This window comes from Arachis hypogaea, chromosome 3 (assembly GCF_003086295.3).
Source record: "Arachis hypogaea cultivar Tifrunner chromosome 3, arahy.Tifrunner.gnm2.J5K5, whole genome shotgun sequence".
Taxonomy (NCBI): Eukaryota; Viridiplantae; Streptophyta; class Magnoliopsida; order Fabales; family Fabaceae; genus Arachis; species Arachis hypogaea.
Window position 1 is genome coordinate 93,829,109 of NC_092038.1, and position 19,846 is coordinate 93,848,954.

A 19,846-nucleotide genomic window follows, 5' to 3' on the forward strand; every position below is an offset into this window, starting at 1 on the left:
ACCTATTTGCGCGCTCGCGCACATGACGCGTACGCGCCACTCTCGAAATAAGCCATCGACGCATGCGCACCATGCGTGCGTACGCGTGGATGTCCTTTCTTCCATCCATTTCTCTTCTTCTCCTCTTTCCATTTCTTTCCTTCTCCTTTCTTCTTCCCTTCTTCTACCCCTCATCCAACACTTCCAAACACCATGGATAACCATTTATTTTAGTTAGTTAATTAGTTAGTTAGTTAGTTTGTTAGATAGCTTCAGTTTAGTTTTCATTTTATTTTCTCCATTTTCATTATAAGTGTTGGCTTATTGATCTTTTTTACTACACATTGTTGCCTCTTATTGCCTAAATGCTATTTTAGCATAAATGTTTTTAGATAATCTTTGTTGGATTCTATTATTGAGGTTATATTTTGCTACTTGGTTTTGAGTTTTTCATGCTTACCTTTTGAAAATTACCAAGTGATGAGAATTGCCTTTGAGCTTGTAACTCTTTTGAATTGCATGTTGTAGCTAGCCACCATGTGATTTGAGCCTTATTCTATGATTAGGCAACCTCTTGATAGATGATGTTGTGCATTTACCTTAATGCATTGTATTTCATGATCATACGCATCCATATGTGTTTGGCTTGAATGCTTCCATGCTTCTTTAATGCTTGTTTTACCTTACAAGCTTACTTAAAGCATCTCAAGCACACTAGGATAAGTGAAGTGCATGCTTTTTTTGTGACATAGCTTTTTATGCTAAGGTGTGTTCTAAACCGCGCAATTTAGAATTCACACACTTATTTGTCATTCATGTCACACTAATTCACTCACTCATTTCTAGTGATTTACCTCATTCCAACAATGTATGCTTCCTTTCTTTTATATCTTCTCATCTTATGGTGTTATATTTTTGTTTTTCATAAATGATGCACCACAAGCAATAACGGAAGCAAGACTAAGAACACGTAGCAATCCGGAGAGTCGCCGTACCCTCTTGCTCATCTTTGAGTGCACCGAAGACGGTGCAAACTTTTAAGTGTGGGGAGGTCGTCCGACCGGTCGGCGATTTTAGGTGACAAGTTTCTAATCCCAATACTTTTGCATTTCATTCTAGGATTTTAGGATTTTTACTTGCATTTTCTTATTTTTGCATACATATACACAATAAGCTTAGTCAAAATAATGAAATTTTTCAAGGATTTCTATCTATAGGGCACCAATTGATTTGAGTGAAAACTTTTCATTAAACTTGCTTGAATTATATATATCTTGTGGATCATGTTTTTGAGCTAAGAACACAAGCAAGTGAGATTTGAGCCTAATGGTGTGGTTACATCTTATAACCACTTATTTTTCCTTCTTGTGTGCATTATTCTCTTTCTATGATTGTAATCTTTGATTTGTTTGATTCTTTATGTCTATTTTGTGTATCCATGCATTTATATGATTGAGGCCATCATTTTATTAGCTCACTTACCCAAATGGCCTTACCTTTTATCTTCCTTTGTTAGCCAATTTTGAGCCTACGATTAACCCACTTGGTTCTTTAATTTAGCACATTACATGCCTAAAGCCGAAAACAATAAATGTCCTTATTTGGATCTTTGATTAGTTTAGGCTAGTGTGTGTGAGTATCATTCAAGTGTGAGAATCTTGGGACATTGGGTGAATAAAAGGGTAGTTTTGTATTTTTATTGAAATTATTGGGAATTGGGTACATGCTCATGTATTGATCAAATGTATAGACCTTATGCATTGATGTTCTTGTATAAAGAAAGAAAAAAAAATGAGAAAAACAAAAGAAAAAAAAAGAAAAGAAAAATAATATGGAAAAGAAAAAAAAGAAAAAAATAAAAAATAAAAGAAAAAGAAAAAGCAATAAAAAGGGGACAAAATGCCCCAAAGCAAAGTGAAGCTCAATAAAGATCAATGCATAAGTGTTGTGAAATGAAAAGGAAATGCATGAGTATGTGAAAGAGTGAAAAATGGGTAGTTAGGTTGGAATTTAATTGTATAGGATGTCATAGGTTAGGTGGGAAGTTTAAGTTTATCAAAGATTCAAATTTCAAGCTCACTTGACCAAATATGCATCCTACCTTGACCCTAGCCCCATTACAACCAAAGAAAAGACCTCATGATATATGTATGCATGCATGAAATATATGTTGATTGTTAGAAGAAGAACAAATCTTGGAAAACATGATTAGGGAGAATTGAGAGAATCAACCCTAAACACTTGAGCGAATAGAGTGCAAATACATCCGGTGAGGGTTTGATGCTCAATTACATGTTTCCACCTATGATCATCTCTTCTCATGCAAGTTTGTAAAAATATTTAATAGCTCAATTCCATTGTGGTTTGGCATGGTTGTTAATACCTTTTGCCCTTGTGCTTATATATGCTTCTTGGGAATTAATTTATTTTGACCAAGCAATTGCATTCATGTAGATAGTTGCATATAGTTTAGGTTGCATTTAGTTAGTTTCCATTGAATAAATGCCATACCCTTACTTCATTCTTGGTTTTAGCATGAGGACATGCTTGGTTTAACTGTGGGGAGGTTGATAAACCCCATTTGTAGGGCTTATCTTATGCTTGATTTAGGGAATTTTATGACCTTTTACCCACATTTATTCAATGAAATAGCATGGTTTTATAACTTCTCCTTTAACAGTGCTTAAGAGTGAAAACATGCTTTTTAGGACTTAAAATATCTAAATCTAATTCTCCTTGATTCCATTAGATGCCTTGATATGTTTCTTAAGTGATTTAAGGTTTAGGAGGCAAAGATTGGATCAAGGAAATGAAGAAAGAAGCATGAAAAGTTGGAGAACTCATGAAGAAATGAAAGAACCGGAAAGCTGTCAAGCCGTCCTCTTCGCACTTAAACGACCATAACTTGAGCTACAGAGGTCCAAATGATGCGGTTCCAGTTGGGTTAGAAAGCTAACATCCGGGGCTTCGAAATGATATAAGATTTGCCATAGTTGCTACACGTATGGTGGCGCGCACGCGCATAGTACGCGCACGCGCCGTTGCTGCCACCTGGTTCATCACTTAATGCAACACGTGGCCAGCGATTTTAGAAGCCTTGTGGGCCCAATCCAACTCATTTCTGATGCTATTTAAGCCAAGGATTGAAGGGGGAATGGGGAGACTCTCATACTTTAGAAGCTAGTTACCATTAGTTCATTCACACTCATTAGGATTAGTTTTAGAAGTAGTTTCTAGAGAGAGAAGCTCTCACTTCTCTCTAGGATTAGGATTAGGATTAGGATTAGTTCTTAGATCTAGGTTTTAATCTTTGCTTTCTTCCACTTCTACCTCTCAATTCTTTGTTGCTACATTCATCTTCTTCTACTCTTTTGTTGTAATTCCCTTTATGTTGTTCTTATATTTTGTTGTAGATCTAGTATTGTTCCTTCTACATTCTTCCAATTCAATAAGAGATAATTCATACTAAATGTGTCTTCTTTGCTTTTCTATTGTTGATCTCTTGTTTTTGTAGTTGTATATTCCTTTAATTTTTGCAATTTATGTTGTTTACTTTTATTGCCTTTTATGTGTTTGTTGAAATGCCTCTTCTAGATATAGTATATATTTTGTTCCTTTTGGCCTAGGTAGAGTAATTAGTGACACTTGAGTTATCTAATTCCTTTGTTGATTGGTAATTGGAGAGATTGCTAATTGGTTTGGAGTGCATTAAAGCTAGTCTTTCCTTGGGAGTTGGCTAGGACTTGTGGCTCAAGTCAATTCATCCACTTGACTTTCCTTTATTTAGTAAGGGTTAACTAAGTGGTAGCAATGAATAATTCTCATCACAATTGAGAAGGATAACTAGGATAGGACTTCTAATTTTCATACCTTGCCAAGAGCCTTTTATAGTTGTTAGTTTATTTTCATTGCCATTTACTTTTCATGCTTCTTATCCAAAACCCCAAAACACATCACAACCAATAACAAGACACTTAATTACAATTCCTAGGGAGAACGACCCGAGGTTTGAATACTTCGGTTTATTAAATTAGGGGTTTGTTACTTGTGACAAAAATCTTTTGTATGAAAGGATTTTTGATTAGTTTGGAAACTATACTTGCAACGAGAATTCATTTGTGAAATTCTATACCGTCAAAAATCCAATCATCACTTGGCCGATTTCCACGCAACTCAAAACACCAAGCTCAATCTCAAAGCTCCAAAATCATCAAGCTTACTCCAACAAATATCAAACCTCAATCTAGGATCATAAAACATACCAACATCAAACCTAAGGTTCACTAAATAACTAAACACAAGAGTTTAGTGAAACCTTACCTTACCTACGAGATTAGGGATAAAATCCAACAATATTCCAATGCTAAATCACCCCTAAACAACCAAAATCACAAAACTTACTCAAAAACTAAACCAAAAATGAAGAATTATCAGGGCTGGAAATTGGAGCTTGAGTTTCAATGTCTTATCAACAAAGCTTTTCTTTAAACGAAGAGCTCAACGAGAGCTTTGCGTGGCCATAAACAGCTCGACAATTGGAGCATCGTAGCTCAAGTTATGGTCACTGGAAGGTGGTTGTGAATAGTGACCAAATCCTCACCTCTCATCTCTTCTCTGTCGGTGCCCCTTTCTTTGTTTTATGGCAAAAAATGAGCTGAAAGCATATATATATATATATATATATATATATATATATATATATATATATATATATATATATATATATATGTTGGGCTTTGGGCTTGATTTAGGCCTGGTTTAACCCGTTAGCATTTTTGGTCCGGTTGGCCCACTTTGGGCTAAAACCTTTAAGATTAGCGTCTGGTTTTAAATTCTAAATTATTTTTATCCTTTCAAAACATTAAATCAATTTTTAAAACCTTATTTTCCAAAAATACGCAGTACCAGACAGACTAGAGCCGATATTGCCGGCTTAATCACCGATACGCATTTTTACAAAAATCTTTCGCAAAAGATACATTTTCCAACTCAGAAAAATTTATTGAAATCAAATTTCATCTTTTTATTTTCAAAATATCATTTTTATATTTTTGAACCTATTTTGGTAATTAAATTATTATTTTATTAAAACAGCTTTACGTAAAAATTCTGGCTCTTACACACACATTCTATCTCTCTTATATATAATCAACAATGACTACTCTATTAGTCTATCTATTATTCTATTATATCTTACTAATTTTACAAATAAAACGTGCCACATGTCACTTTCTCCAAAATTAAAGAGTCCTCTCCTCTTTTCTCTTTCTCTATTTTTCTCATTCATTCACCCACTTTATTTCTCTTATATTATTATTATTATTATTATTATTATTATTATTATTATTATTATTATTATTATTATTAATGACTAATTATAAATTTGACAATCAAAATATATAATATAATATTTTCTAATTACAAATAAAATTAAATTAAAATTAAAAGTGAAATATAGCTATATTGTATTACAAATTTGACAATCAAAAAGTGTGTCACATGTCACTCTAATTAAAATTGAGATGAAATATTTTCATCTAAAATTAATAAACTCCCTTTTTCTATCCTCTAATCTACTACTTCTCTCCTTTTCTCTATTTCTCTCGACATTTCTCACTCTATATATAGCTTATAATTTATATTTTATATTAGTAATTTGACAAACCAAGATGTGTTATGATATATTTTTTATTACAATTAAAATAAAATATTTCTCTCCAAAATTAACAAATTTTTCTCTGTTTCTTCTTCTTTTATCTTTCTCTCTCATTTTCTACCTCTCTTTACCTTTTTATTTTACAAAAAATAAAATTCATAAAATAATATAATTCAAATAAATTCATAAAATTACAAAGAATACATTAAATTTATAATTAAATATAATTAAAATAATTTCGTAATATTATTCACATAAAAAAATATAATATTATTATATGTATACTTTTTTAGTTTTAAATTTTTACCGCTTATTTTTTTAATCTATATTTTCACTTCTCTTTCTTTAAGTATTTATTACATATAATTTGAAGAGAATACTAATGTTGTGATTTATAATTTGAATCAATATTCAATTGTTTAAAAAAATTAATTTTGAGTTAATTTTATAACTATTAGTATAAATATTTTATACTAATATCTAATTATATATATATATATATATATATATATATATATATATATATGATGATGATGATGATGATGATGATGATGATGATGATGTGTGTGTGAGTTAAAACTCACTTTGGCCCCTAAAATTTCACCTCGGCCTCAATTTCGATCCCAAAATTTGAAGTTACCCGATTGAGATCCCCCTAATATTGAATCGTGACTCACATTTGCCCTTGCAGTGATCTCCATTAATGGAATGCTGATGTGGCATGTTAAATTACCATATTACAATGATCAAAATGACACTGTTTCAAAAGCGCACCTAATTTTCACTAAAAGTGACGTCATTTTGGAGTTTGAGGAGTAAAAAATATTTGGTCTACACCATGATGATCAAAATAGACTATATTTGACTTTTTCTTCTTTTTCTTCTTATTCTTCTATTCTTCCTTTTTTACTTTCGTCTTCTTCTTGTTTCTTCGTATGCGTGACTTTCACAAAAGAAAATTATTTGTGATTGGCATTCATGCTCTCCCAAAATGTTCAAAGAGATTGTTGAAGAACTAGCATCGGCACAGCAACAAAAGCCGAAGAACAGATCAGGAACGAGTAGTGGCGGAGTTTGAAACAAAATTTTGGGAGGTCAGATAGAAGATAATTGTCAAGATATTTTTGTTATGGACCCATTTAAGATAACTTGTCTAACATCATCTCTCTAATTTGGATGATATTGCCAAATTTGAAGTTGTTTTCTAGGGTCTCGTTTCAAAGAATTAAGGTCAAACTCATCAGATGCAACTCTTTAAACTTTTGAAGGTTGTATTTCACTTTTTTCGTGATTCATTAAAGTAGAAAAACTATTTACATGTATTGATATTGTAAAAGTTATATGTTATCCTTCTTGAATATTAGCCTTCCTTTTAAAAATGCATCAATTCTTTGATTTTTCATGATTATTTTGTATAAAAATTGAATATATCCTATAAAATATGTAAAAAAGAAATTAGAAGGACAAATATTAAAATTTATAATATTTATTGAATTTTTTTTATCAATTTATACAAATACAATAATATCAATACTTATTGAATATTCTAATATTTTTTATCATATAAAAAATTAAATTAAATAAACAGTAAAATATAAAATAATATTAAATTACATAAATAAAAAATATCTAATTTTTTATATTTGAACTCAAGTAGAGGGAGTGTTGCTTATTGAATAGAGAGTTGTGAAATGCGAATACATTTAGTTCAGTCCAAATCTAACAAGGTTTAAATGTTTAAAACTAAAAACTATTGTGCAATAAAAATAAGAGATGAATATTGAATTTTGGTATTTTAAGTCATAGTAAACTATTTGAGCCAACTAAATTATTTTTTATTTTTTAAAGAAGTATTACTAATTTTTTTAACAAAAGTTTGGGAGTGATGACCCCTTGTCTTAACTAAGCTCCGCCCGTACCAATATCATATAATTGAAATCTGACACAACAGCTCAGAGCAACCTTATTTTTTTGTTGGGTCATGGCTCATAGCCAACTTTTAGGAAGGCATACACCGTATGTATTACTCGTACTTGGGTTTGTTGATTGCCTAAGGAGTGATTAGATCCTTGTGTGTTATCGTAACCCCAATTAAGTTTATACATATATATTTAAAGAATTACTAGAAGGTATACACGTAAGTATGTTAGTTTAGAAAGTCAAATGATACAAATTAGAACTAGTAGGTTTACCATGTAATTTTACCAAACCTGCTGAAAACTCTATCTGGTTCTCACTTCGTATTTGTTCTCTTGTATTTGCTTTCTTGTTTCTACACATATGGTAACAGTGATGATCTTCATCTACTTACCGAACGAAGATGAGTTACGTAGGGTCATGGATGATCATTCCAATTTATAAAGAACTCAAGGTAATAATTACTTGCTTATGAATATGTATGTTTTCACAATTCATCAGGATTATATTATCATAATTTAAACAACGGTAATAAATATAAAATTCTAACATGAAGCCACAACTCAAGAAAGGTGCTGTGCTACTAAGGAGGTTACCGTGGTTATACTTGGGGGGAGGCGGCGGGGGGAGATAAAGTCATAGAGATGATGAAAACAGTGATGGTGACATGGTGTGATGGTGGGGTGATGATACAGGGTGTGTTTGGGGTTTACGTTGGAGATGAGAGAAGTGCGTATAAGTGTTTTGGCAATTTTTGGAAACTCTGAACGCAGAAGTACTTTCATTACGTGAAGTTAAAAATTGTAACTTTTACATTCAGCTTGATGGTAGTTGAGAAATTAGGTCAAAAATTTATTTCTTTTCTACCTATCCTACCCTTTATTTTCTTCTATAAAAAAAAATATAAGTAACTATATACTTTCACATGAGTTCTTTGGGTTCTTTGTTCCAATATTTTTTTTAATTAAGATCTTTTAAATTTGTTTCCATCACTAGCAAGATAAATATTTTAAATTTTATATTATTTTTAGTACTTTTTTATATTTTAATTTTTATATTTTTTTACTGTATTTTTTTATTTATATGATAAATATTTTTTTTATTATTTTTTTAGTATTCTAACGATATATTTTTAGAATTTATACTACTTCCTAGTTAATGAGTTTTTTTTTTATCATTTATTATACCATTTTTTATATGTATATTTTTTATGAAGTCTTTTTTTATTTTTATTTGGTTTTGTTCATATAATTTTTTATTTATTTTTATTGTATTTTTTCATTTATATGACAAATATTATTGATATAAATTTTTATTTTTATTAATTTTTAAGGTATTTTATTATTTTTTGTTAATTTAAATTCTTTTTTTCTATCCTTTATTATATTTATGTTGTGTATAAAATTTTTTATTTTTATTTAATTTTATTCATATGAATTTTATTTCTCTTTTATTATAATTTTTTTGTTCATATGATATATGTTATTAGTTTTATAAAATTTTTATTATGTCTTATTTGTATGATTTTTTTTCTACCTTATTATGTACTTTGTTTTTGTTTTGTATTAAATTTTTTATTTTTTATTCAGCTTTATAAAATTTGTAAATAAAATCTATTTAAATATCTAAAATAAAATGATAGGATAAGATAAAAATTTGTTTAAATTTTTCGGTAATTTTTCATCTAAAAATAATTTTGAATAATATAATCTAAATAACATTTATTTACTATAATCCATTTTAATATAAAAATTGTCAAACTTAATACAAATTTACTTTTCATTAAAATTAAATTTGTAAAATCAATTTTATGCAAACTCCCATTTATAAACTGTAATCCAAACACATCCACATAGTTGTGGCTGTTAATAGTGGTGGTTGATCTATTGAAGGATGTGGTGACGATACTCGATAATGGTAAAAGTAGGGAGCATGGTATACGGTCACCACCCAAATAATAGAGTATGTATTTGCGTGCAGATGAAATCTATAATTAAGGAGGGAAAGGGGAGGGGGAACTGGAAAATAAGCGAATAAGTATTCGCAGTTAATTTCTTAGCTAGACAAGTATAAGAATCCTGGATTTGCAAAGCCACAATTGTTTTAAACTCTGCTCTTTTCTGGAATGTGAAATCCTTAAATACAATACACAATTGCATGCAATCCAATGTTTATTGCTTCAATAACGGTTATTTCAACATAATGCTCGGACCCATGATTTGCAAAACATGAAATAAATTTGACTATACAATGTGCAAGAAAGAATTTTATGTCTCTATCTTGAGAAGAGAATTGAGGGAAGTACTATTGAATCGCTGAGCAAATCCTCGAACAACAAGAACAATGACATCCCGAATGTGTCTGGAGTGCACCATCAAGTCTGCTTCGTTCTCACTGTCAACTACTATCTTTAGGCGATGTTGATCATTCCTGAAAAGCTCCACCTGATACATTTGATCAAACACAAGAAACGAAAGATACAATAATCAGGTAGTGATGGTTCTTCAAGGAAAATGAATTTCTATAGTTACCCAAACTTACATGAAAAGGAGGGGCGTAACTCCCACGGATTTCGGTAGTTGGAAAAGACGTTTTTGTGGCAGGCTTTACCACCTTGACTCTTTTTTTGTTTACTTCAAGGATTCGCCTCTCGTAAGTGCCTACTGTTGATATCTGAAAATGACACCAGAATTAAGTATTGTCCCAATGTAGCTTTATCAGAGATAAAAATGAATATAATACCTATGATTTAAAACAGAAACACCAGAATCAACCTACCTTTTTCGAATTCTGATCCTTGTCACACAAAACCTGTCAAAGATATCAAGTAATGAGCATAAGGACAGAAACTAAATAACCACAGGAGGGAAGAATAATATAAGAACACTTACTCAATTAAACACGGAAGGAAGCAAAAGAGAAAAAATTAAATCATTCTATCCGACAGAGTTGCTAAAGTTTGAGTTTAGTTTTGATGTAAGGATAGTGTAAAACATTTTGCGATCGTCCATTCACATCCATTCTTTTGGATAACCTTTCACGTAGTCAATATAAAAAGTAGTTATTTTTGCTGATACGACAATTTCTAATTGGATGTACGTGTAAAACTGCTTTACACTGACAGTGCATCAAAATTAAATTTGCTAAAATTTATGTATACTTGGACAATAAAGTTTTTACCCACAAAAATTACAAATTATCAAAGCTTCCTTCAAGCACTATATAACAGCATCAGAATTAAAACTTCGAATTTTGAAATGGCCTTCCCAAGTCAGTTTCATATTTTTTCTTCAACACTACGTTTTCAGAATATTTTTATGCCAATAAAACCAAACATAGATAGATATCCCACCTCAAACTTGACTGATCCAAGATCAAGATTCTGCTTCACTTCTCTAATAACATCAGGCTCTGCGAGTGCAAGGATAATCAGTCCCAGAGAACAATTTAACCAAAAAGAATTAGGAACATAGTTATCCATAAACAAAACAGAAAGTGCAAAAGATGGTAGATAAAATATCAGATTGAAAGGTATGCACAAAAAAACCATCAGTTGGGTTTGCTAATAATATACAAGATAATACAGCAATTGTTTGCAAAGATCATCATCCACGAAACCGGTTTCCATATACCAGCTGTTATATCCAGCAACTAGATATTAATAAGAATATTAATACATGAATTAAACCTGAGGTTGCATCTGGGACATATTCAATCAGAAGTGGACTCATGCATCACAATCATACTTCCTAAGAATGGGATTCCAGAGGAATCAAATACTCATGCAAGATATGTTGGGAAAAAGTTGGTTTTCACAAGAGAGGTTAATACTCGTGCAAAGAAAAAATAGGGGTTTGATGGGGGTTAGGCATTTAAAGCTTTTTGCAAAATTTGATGAGCACATTTGAAATATTCGATAACATAAGCAAAGAAAATAATCTAACTGATTGCATTCACACTCTGAGATTGACAACTAACAAATCAGTTCAAATCATGGTGACCATATATGTATATGAGAAGATAATTTACTTACAGTAAGCCATCAGTAATTAGATAAACAATGTCAACTTACCAACTGCGATTGGCTCGGTGGATACAGAAATTGATTGTCCCTCTACTCCATCCTCTCTTACAGGAGTATAAATAGCCACCAACCTATAGCCAACATCATCAACATTAGCTTCATACATTCTGCTTGTTTCACCTGGAATCATCAGAAGAAAAGATTTCAAAGTATGAAATTTAGTCTCTATGGAAGATGTAAATCAATCACAATACCTCTCAAACCATTGAAACAAAAGAAAGATCAGTTTTGGGTAAGCTTGTAGATTTATACCAGGTATGGAGATTAGATCAGGACTTCCAACCATTGATCTAAGCCACTGAATTCTACTTTTTCCTTCCTTCCCACCATTATAAATGCCTCGAACAGCATAGAGATTGGTATGAAATCCCCTTCCCTCAATCTCCAACTTTTGGATTCTAGGAATCCCTATGAAATCACATATAATACTTATGAAGTCAGAAAGCACAGTAGAAGTCCATGAGAAACAATCATAAAAGAAACATAAAAGCAATAAAAACTATTTTTTCTCCTTCATTTCTTAGCAAAAGAAACACTGCTACACAAGGATGTATCCATTTACTTTAATGAACTTATAGGGAGTCCAAATAACATTAACTTTTCCTATCCACTTTATTATTCCTCTCCTGAATTTTATTTCCCATTAAATAACGGATATTTTTATCATTTAAGGCATCTCATGCACAAGCAAGACCGAACTAAATGGGATGAAAAGGTGTTTTTGTTGCCTTTTAGGGGTGTAAACTGAAAACGGAAAACTTGTATAGAATGTATATTGAATCAAAATAATTACCTGGTAATACAGGGGTGGTCTCAATGTACACCACATCACCTGTTCTTCCAAATACATCAGTTACGACACATTCACATTTCAACCGACGACCAATGTCCTCTAGTCGCATCTTATATGAGCAAGAACATTGATTGGGTAATGGATCATAGTCTCCCACTTCTGATGAACAAAACCTGCAGCATATTCATGAAATACACACGTCATGAACCTCAAACATTCACTCTGCCTCACACCCTTTACAATTGAAAAATATTTTACATGTCCCAAAAATGACTAGATCTCATTTGAGATAGCAAAATTAAATTTCTCATGATTATTAGGTTAAATCATTGGGAACAAGGGCATTATTACTTCATGGAGTAGCTGGGAGATGGTCCGTACTGGCTTCTCGACTTCAAATTGCTACATCTACTCCATAGTTTCCAGAATTTTAGGACTATTGACAATAATGCAAAGGCTTCACATGTTAGAGCCATTTATCTTTGCTAGATAACACTTTTAGCACATGGCACTATAGGCTGGGACATGCTTTACAAAAATGTATTTCTCGATGTATTAAAGAATTGAAAATTTTCATATATTAGGAAAACAGTTTCAGAAAATTAAGCATCATGTCTTAGCAACGATTATTGCCTTCTTCTCCCTCTACTATTACTTGTGAACATCCATTAGAATTAAATGTTAATATTTATTATATTTGCGGTCCAGACTTCTCTATCCAACAATAGATAGAGATACTAGATAGCATTCGTAGTGCATTCTCTAGATTCACTTGAGTGTACTACTGTACTTCCTAATACAAAAATCAGACAGTTCAAGCCATTTTGCAATTCAAAAGTATCTGATGAACTGCAGCATGGCACCAAAATAAAAGAAATCCAATTTGATTGGGCTGGGGATTTTAGAACTTTCCCAAATTTCACAGTAAAAGGGCACTCTCATAGACTTATTTGCCCTCACACTCATCGCAAGAATGATCTTGTTGAGCAAAAACATCGCCACATAACAGAAACTGCAGTGACATTACTAGCTCATGCCTTTTGAGATGAGGCAGTGACCACTGCCACTCACAATCAACAAAATCCCAATTTAAAACTCTTTTCCACAAGAACTTGGATTACACTCAATTCAAGGGGTTTGGGTGTTCGTGTTTTCCATTCCTAAGATCTCCCAACAAACACAACTTTGATTTTCACTCATCTTAATGCATATTTTGTTCTGATAAAAAAAAAAAAAAGGAACTTCTTTAAGATGAAAAGGATAATAAAGGTTCCACTATACAAAAGCAAAACAAAAGATTTATCTATAAAACATAGATTTCCAATCTCATCTCAACATGTCAAACAGGGAACATCCCCTATAAAGCTCATGAGCTTTACACCAAACAGATGCTAGGCTTCAAATTCAATCTCATAAAACATGCTTGTTAGAAAACCTGTAATTGAGGATGCCTGCATTATGCTCCAACCGAATAGTCCAAATAGTGGTGAAAACAGCACAGAGCCACAACTTTTTATTACCAAATGCAACAAAAAGCTAGTCAACAGAAATTGGTCATGTGTTGCGGGGCACATCCAACATTAATTAAAGATTCTCAACAAATTGTTCCATAAGAAAACAGCCATCAGGCTATGCAAAACCAGATGAGAGTTTGACTCTGAATTTGCCTTGCACACAACGCACAAATCAGGGAGAGTCTTACGAGAATATCGAACTGGCAATTAGTCATTGGTACTAATTCTGTTAAGCACTGCCGTCCAATCAAAAGATTTGACTTTAGACTTTAGAGCGAGCTTCTATTTCCAAATGGTTTATCTAGATGGAAGTTGTGTTGCAGGAATACGTAAGAAATCGGAAGAACGATTTACAACTAAAACTACCGGAGGAGTCAAGAGACCATATCCTTTTGTCAAGGTTAGAAGACAAAGAAAAGCCATCAAGGAGAAATAACAGAATCAAAAGTTCAGAGGATTCCCTATCATTAAGGTCACAAAAAAAAAAATGGAAGTCACCAAAGGAAGAGGAACCCTATGTAATCTAAAATGACCGAATGGGAGAATTATAAAAGAACGATAGACGATATAGAAGAGAAAAGGATATACTGGGAATAGGCATTGTGAAGAGAACTTAGCCTTTCCTTAATACACATTTAGATATTCCTCATCTCATGAGCTAGCTTCTGAGTTTCAATTAGAACCAATAAATTCTAACAGTATAAGAATATGATCGAGATCGACTTATGACGGTATGAAAGACTATCCTGTATTTGATAGTGGTGACTTGCAACTGCACAATTAGGTTTTGTTTGCATAAACAATTATAAGAACTAGTCAACAAAGTAGAGGTGGTTAAATAAAAGCTTATGTCACTACTCCAGTCAAACAAGCTGAAAGCTTTCAGATAGGCAATTTGAAACTAATAGAATGATCTGAGTAAAGGAGTTAGAAGAATCTAGAAGCTGTTACCGCAGTTATAGGAGTTGCCGGCTAGGATAGGTTCCTCCCTAACAAGCTTAAGATTGTGAAGACCTTCCTGCCCCTATGATCAAGTATGCTGAACACTCTCCTCATCTATGTATAAATACTGGTTCATCACTCTGATTTGAAACAGATTCTCATTTCTACAATTCTCGGCTTCTCTCTCTTCTCTCTCTACTTTTGCTTCTCTGAAACTCTATTAGAAACTCAACAGAGTGGAATTTTAGTAATTTATTAAAAATTATATAAACCAAAGCTAATTCTAGCTTTTCCAAAAGCTTATATTCATATTCAATTCCGTACTAGATGAAAGCCACAAATAGACTCAAATAAATCCTAGATGAAAAAATGTAGAAAAAAGAACTATGGAATTTAAATTTCAAACTGGCAAAATATACAATCGTACATATACTAAGTGAAAAATATTAGCATATTGCCAATTTGGATTATAGCAACATACCATTGGTATCTTATCTCTTTTTTGTACTTGTTCCAAACATGTTGCTGAGCCTCACTGTTTGGAATCACTTCCACTGCTGTAAGTACATCACCTTCAACTGCCTTTCCAGTGAGAGCAAGCATCTCCACATATGGCAACTCTAAAAGACAATAAAGAAACCACATTTAATTTCCAAGATTGGTAACGTTGAGATCTGGACGAACAGAGTTCTTTTACCATTAGTAAAGCACATGCTTCAGCACCAAATAACTACCTGGGAGTACAATGTCAGTTGGGTTCGATAACCTGAGTTCTCCCACAACCAAATCAGAGCGAACTGGCGTGTATCTGAATAACCAATAATAATGGGAATAAAAATCAATTATCAACATAATATGTTATCTCATAGAAATTCTAGGTTTAATTAGTAAAAGGCAAATAATGGTCTGAATAATATGACATTATCTAGATTTGGTGTATAATGATGTGACACAATACTAACTTAATCAGCACATATATCTATTATCCATTATGTATTGCATATATAATGGGGATTCTCCTTTATTGGTTTTCCTGTAAAATATCCTTTTTCATAAATTAATTATTCCTCCCTTAAAGGAAATAACATAAATAATTTTTCCATGTTTAGGAATTGAATCTAGGATCACTGTTAATGGGACTGACATACCTTCTATCTTGACCAATCCCATGTTAGTTACTATTTTCAGACATTATTTCGTTAAATAAAATAAATAACCAAAAAAAGTGTATTAATAGGCATGTTCCACTGGTCTTACTAATTAGGTTGATAGACAAAGATCCAATGTGCATGTTGAGAAAAATAACTAGCTTAAACAGCAATGCATATCAATATTGTTCATGCTATCAAATTAGAGACCCAAAACCAAGTGTCTTAGAGTTCAATCCTTGCCAACCCTAATGTTCAAATAAAAGGTTAAACTACAAGGTAGGGCTCACTGCATTGTCATTGCATGAGAAAGCATGATACAAAAACAATATTACAATACCTACAGCTTCCCAAAGATTTTAAACTTCTGGGAGAGATGGGCAATTGCATAGAATAAGTACTATTGTATTATGAGTCCAAGCCCAAGATCACAAATAGAATAAGACTATTAAACTTAATTACATAAGGAAACATGAAAATCAGGAAAGAACAATTAAGATTGCTGCCAAAATTCAATTAAATTAATACATCTACGGATATTTGAGGATATTGACAACTAATAATAAAGACATGCAAAGATAATCCTAAGATGGACAGAGCATAAATTAAAGATTAATTAGTTATACAGTTAACTTTAAACAATATAGCTAACAAATGACTAGTGCAATAAACTGTTAGATTGCATATACAACACAACTATGCCCCAGCTGTCATGTTTGACAGTATATAACTATTTCTTGTCTGAGCTTTCATTATAGAACGTGTTTTGGATCAGAAAAGCACCATGTTACATCCTTTGTCAAAATATATTGCCTATTGAATTTACAATGTCACCAAAAAGAATAAAAAGATTAAAAAAGAAATTACATTCAACAAGGCCCAACTTCCTCTAGACACTAAAGTTAAAATGGACTCCTATTCACCAATGCGCAGCCTCAACAAGCATCAATGCATTGTCCGGAACACCATCTAAATCAGTTCTTGCAAATGCTAAAGAAACATAAATTAAACCGTATTAACTAATAAATGTTGTCAATTAAAATTTAAAAAAAAAAATTCAAAAACGTTTATCCAGATCATGTAACAACACTCACGACTGAGTACATTAAACTGGTCTTAACTCTAATTCTCCACATTTTAAGCAACTATGATTCACTTATCTCTTTCACAATTCCAAGCTGAACATCAAAGAAACTTACATCTATCATGACATCACACACTATCATTATGGTAAAACATGAAAAGCATGATAGTAATATAGAGTAATTACCCAAACAATATACGACAACTGTAATCTGAATCAGTAACTTTGTAAGTTTTAGAATTTGCCCCTTCAATTAGTTCGATGGTTCCTTCATTATTTTCTCTATACCAGCTAAAGAGGCTTTCTCCTTCATATCCACCAAAATATACACCATCCCCAGAATAAATTCCCGAAGATAACTCTATCAGCCGGACATTAGAAACTATGGGAGGAGCTGCAAATTATCATGAGAATAAGACAAGAAAAGTTGCAAACACCAAACATGTCAGAGGTTAATAAAGCAAAAAAGGCTAAAGAAACAAATAAAAGCATAATCACACTCATCACAGGCACAAATGATACTATATAGAGTGAGCTTTCTAGATAACAGCACAGAATCCACATCAAAAGCATTTTCAAACCATGTGAAGAGATGATGTAATCAAACATAATTAAGAAAGAACATTCAACGATGTACTGCAGAGATACCTGGAGAAACTGGAGAACTGCACAATGAAATCAAGGGCTCTCCACATTTGCCGTCAGCACGAGTAGGCACCCAATACAAGGCCAGGTAAGATTCAACATCTATAAGTGATGGCGTATATGTTCTGCCATGACAAGGAAAATAATCACAATCCTAATTTTCAATACATATAAACCTTCATAGAGAAAAACACAGCAGAATATCCTGGTACTCACAGGTCTCTCCCGCATATTACGACATCAGAAGCATTTGATATATCCAGTAGGGCAGATCCTTCAAGCTTATTTTTTGTCCGATACCAAATGTATTCCCCAGCTCCTTCATGTCCACCAAAATACTTTTTAATCGGGACAAGCTCTGTGCCTTCACAACAGTTGGGAACTATGAGTTCGATACCCATAGGATCAGCTGTGCACAGAAGATAAAAAACGAATGACACTAAGGCACATATAATGGAACTTGAAAGAATAACATAGAAACAGAGCACAATGACAAGAAGCAACATCCAAGAGGGTGAAGATGAAAATTCAGTTCAGAATTTTTATGCAAGCATCAACAGTGTATACATATCTCCATGCATACATATATTTAAACCGTCAACTAATTCATTAATAGGAATAGGGGTTCAGAAATGCTCAATTTTTGCAAAGAACAAATCATTCTTGTAACCATGTATCAACTGAACTAAATCTATATTATCAACTATTTAAAGCAAGGTTAAAGCAATTAATGTTACTGGCATCTCCCGTTTTATATTAGCTCCACATAAAAAACTAGGGCCAGCAAAAGTCCATCCATTGTCGAATTCAAGACCACCTTACCAGGAGAAATTACATCAGACACTATGCGCCTTGGGCTCCCTTTGATTCCATCTTTTCGCACAGGGTTGTATAATAATTCAATGCACACACCAATGTCCTCAAGTGTCAAATCCAAAAAATCTGCTAATTATTAATATCATTTATTTTGATATAGTGAGTATATAAAACAAATACCTACCCAAGGAACAATAACTACACAAACTCACCACAGCAACTAATTTTCTCACGTAGACCATTCTCTTTCACCCTAAACCACTCATTAGTGCATTCTCCTCTCTCCCTAAAAAGCATGCAATAAATTTCATGTCAGGATAAACAAGGATAAAAAACTTCGAAAATAGACATACGAAGCTATAAACAAAACAGTGGACCACAAAAGCCTTACCCTCCACTATAAACCGCATTAAATTTCAAGCACTTCCCTTCCATAAATGATCCAAGGAATTCCAGAGAATGACATTTTGGAATACCTGAATTGCAAGAGAATATAAAACAAAAATGCAATTGCATCCTTAAAAAAAATTTAAAAAATCATCTATGTATTGATAGCACACTAAAGAATTAGTGTTAGATACCAGGTATTATTGGTCCAATTTGTTCAGAAACAACCATGGGACCGCGTGCCCAATCGCAGCGGACAGGCTCACATGAAACAGAAATAAAGAAGCCAATGTCGTAAAGTGAGGGTGTATATGATTCCATGGTGGCACCCATTATTTCACTTTGTGTGCCATCAGAGCTGGTCTGTATAGAACCAAAATCAATATGTTGGTCAGTCCAGTGTCTAACTGAACAAAATACAGCAACATTATAGTATATGATCATTAAGATCTTGGTCCTGTTTTTTCACAATAGAATAGATATGTTTACTTCGCCTATTTTTCATGTTAAATCGTATGTTCAAGGTTTCTACACTATATATGTAAGGGAAACTACAACGTCCATAATATTGGCAAATACTTTGCATTCACTTTTATGTTACAATGTTGGTGCTTCAGGGAGAACTCTCCGTTTAGACCATTAGCAGCAAGAGGAAGAATTGAAAGGAAAATGTTTCTTGAATGAGGAAACCTTCACCATCTGTTACGTCAAGAAACCTAAGGTTACAATGTGTATACTATCTCTCTGAGGGATTTTAGAGCTTGTGACTCTCCAAAAGACTGCAAATGAAAGTATTTATTTCTTTCCACTTTATTCTTTCTTATTATATCTAATCAGTAACTAACATTTTGTAACTAAGTAATTAACTAAATCCTAAAAAA

The 19,846-nt window shown here is 32.4% G+C and overlaps 1 protein-coding gene and 1 long non-coding RNA gene across 11 annotated transcripts in view; one reads left to right on the forward strand and one right to left on the reverse strand.

Moving 5' to 3' along the window:
* The first annotated feature begins 7,594 nt into the window (after nucleotides 1-7,594).
* LOC140183816 (uncharacterized) lies at nucleotides 7,595-9,715 on the forward strand. The gene is made up of 2 exons (XR_011880058.1): nucleotides 7,595-8,006; nucleotides 8,109-9,715. It is a non-coding gene; the product is annotated as an uncharacterized lncRNA (long non-coding RNA).
* LOC112790586 (187-kDa microtubule-associated protein AIR9) overlaps nucleotides 9,651-19,846 on the reverse strand; it is a 33,345-nt gene continuing 23,149 nt past the window's right edge. For 2 of the 10 annotated variants that reach the window (XM_025833061.3, XM_072233181.1), the window contains 16 exons: nucleotides 19,160-19,328; nucleotides 18,970-19,054; nucleotides 18,791-18,864; nucleotides 18,585-18,704; nucleotides 17,979-18,171; nucleotides 17,766-17,887; nucleotides 17,304-17,511; nucleotides 15,620-15,693; nucleotides 15,367-15,505; nucleotides 12,430-12,602; nucleotides 11,889-12,044; nucleotides 11,625-11,756; nucleotides 10,905-10,963; nucleotides 10,331-10,363; nucleotides 10,094-10,225; nucleotides 9,651-9,996 (listed from right to left, as the gene is read on the reverse strand). In XM_025833061.3, the coding sequence (XP_025688846.1) occupies nucleotides 9,820-9,996; nucleotides 10,094-10,225; nucleotides 10,331-10,363; nucleotides 10,905-10,963; nucleotides 11,625-11,756; nucleotides 11,889-12,044; nucleotides 12,430-12,602; nucleotides 15,367-15,505; nucleotides 15,620-15,693; nucleotides 17,304-17,511; nucleotides 17,766-17,887; nucleotides 17,979-18,171; nucleotides 18,585-18,704; nucleotides 18,791-18,864; nucleotides 18,970-19,054; nucleotides 19,160-19,328 (2,046 nt within the window). In that variant the 3' untranslated portion in view covers nucleotides 9,651-9,819. Of the gene's footprint in view, nucleotides 9,997-10,093; nucleotides 10,226-10,330; nucleotides 10,364-10,904; nucleotides 10,964-11,624; nucleotides 11,757-11,888; nucleotides 12,045-12,429; nucleotides 12,603-14,894; nucleotides 15,103-15,366; nucleotides 15,506-15,619; nucleotides 15,694-17,303; nucleotides 17,512-17,765; nucleotides 17,888-17,978; nucleotides 18,172-18,584; nucleotides 18,708-18,790; nucleotides 18,865-18,969; nucleotides 19,055-19,159; nucleotides 19,329-19,846 lie in introns of all 10 variants that reach the window. The other 8 variants (XM_025833060.3, XM_025833062.3, XR_011880057.1 and 5 more) reach the window with 7 other exon arrangements.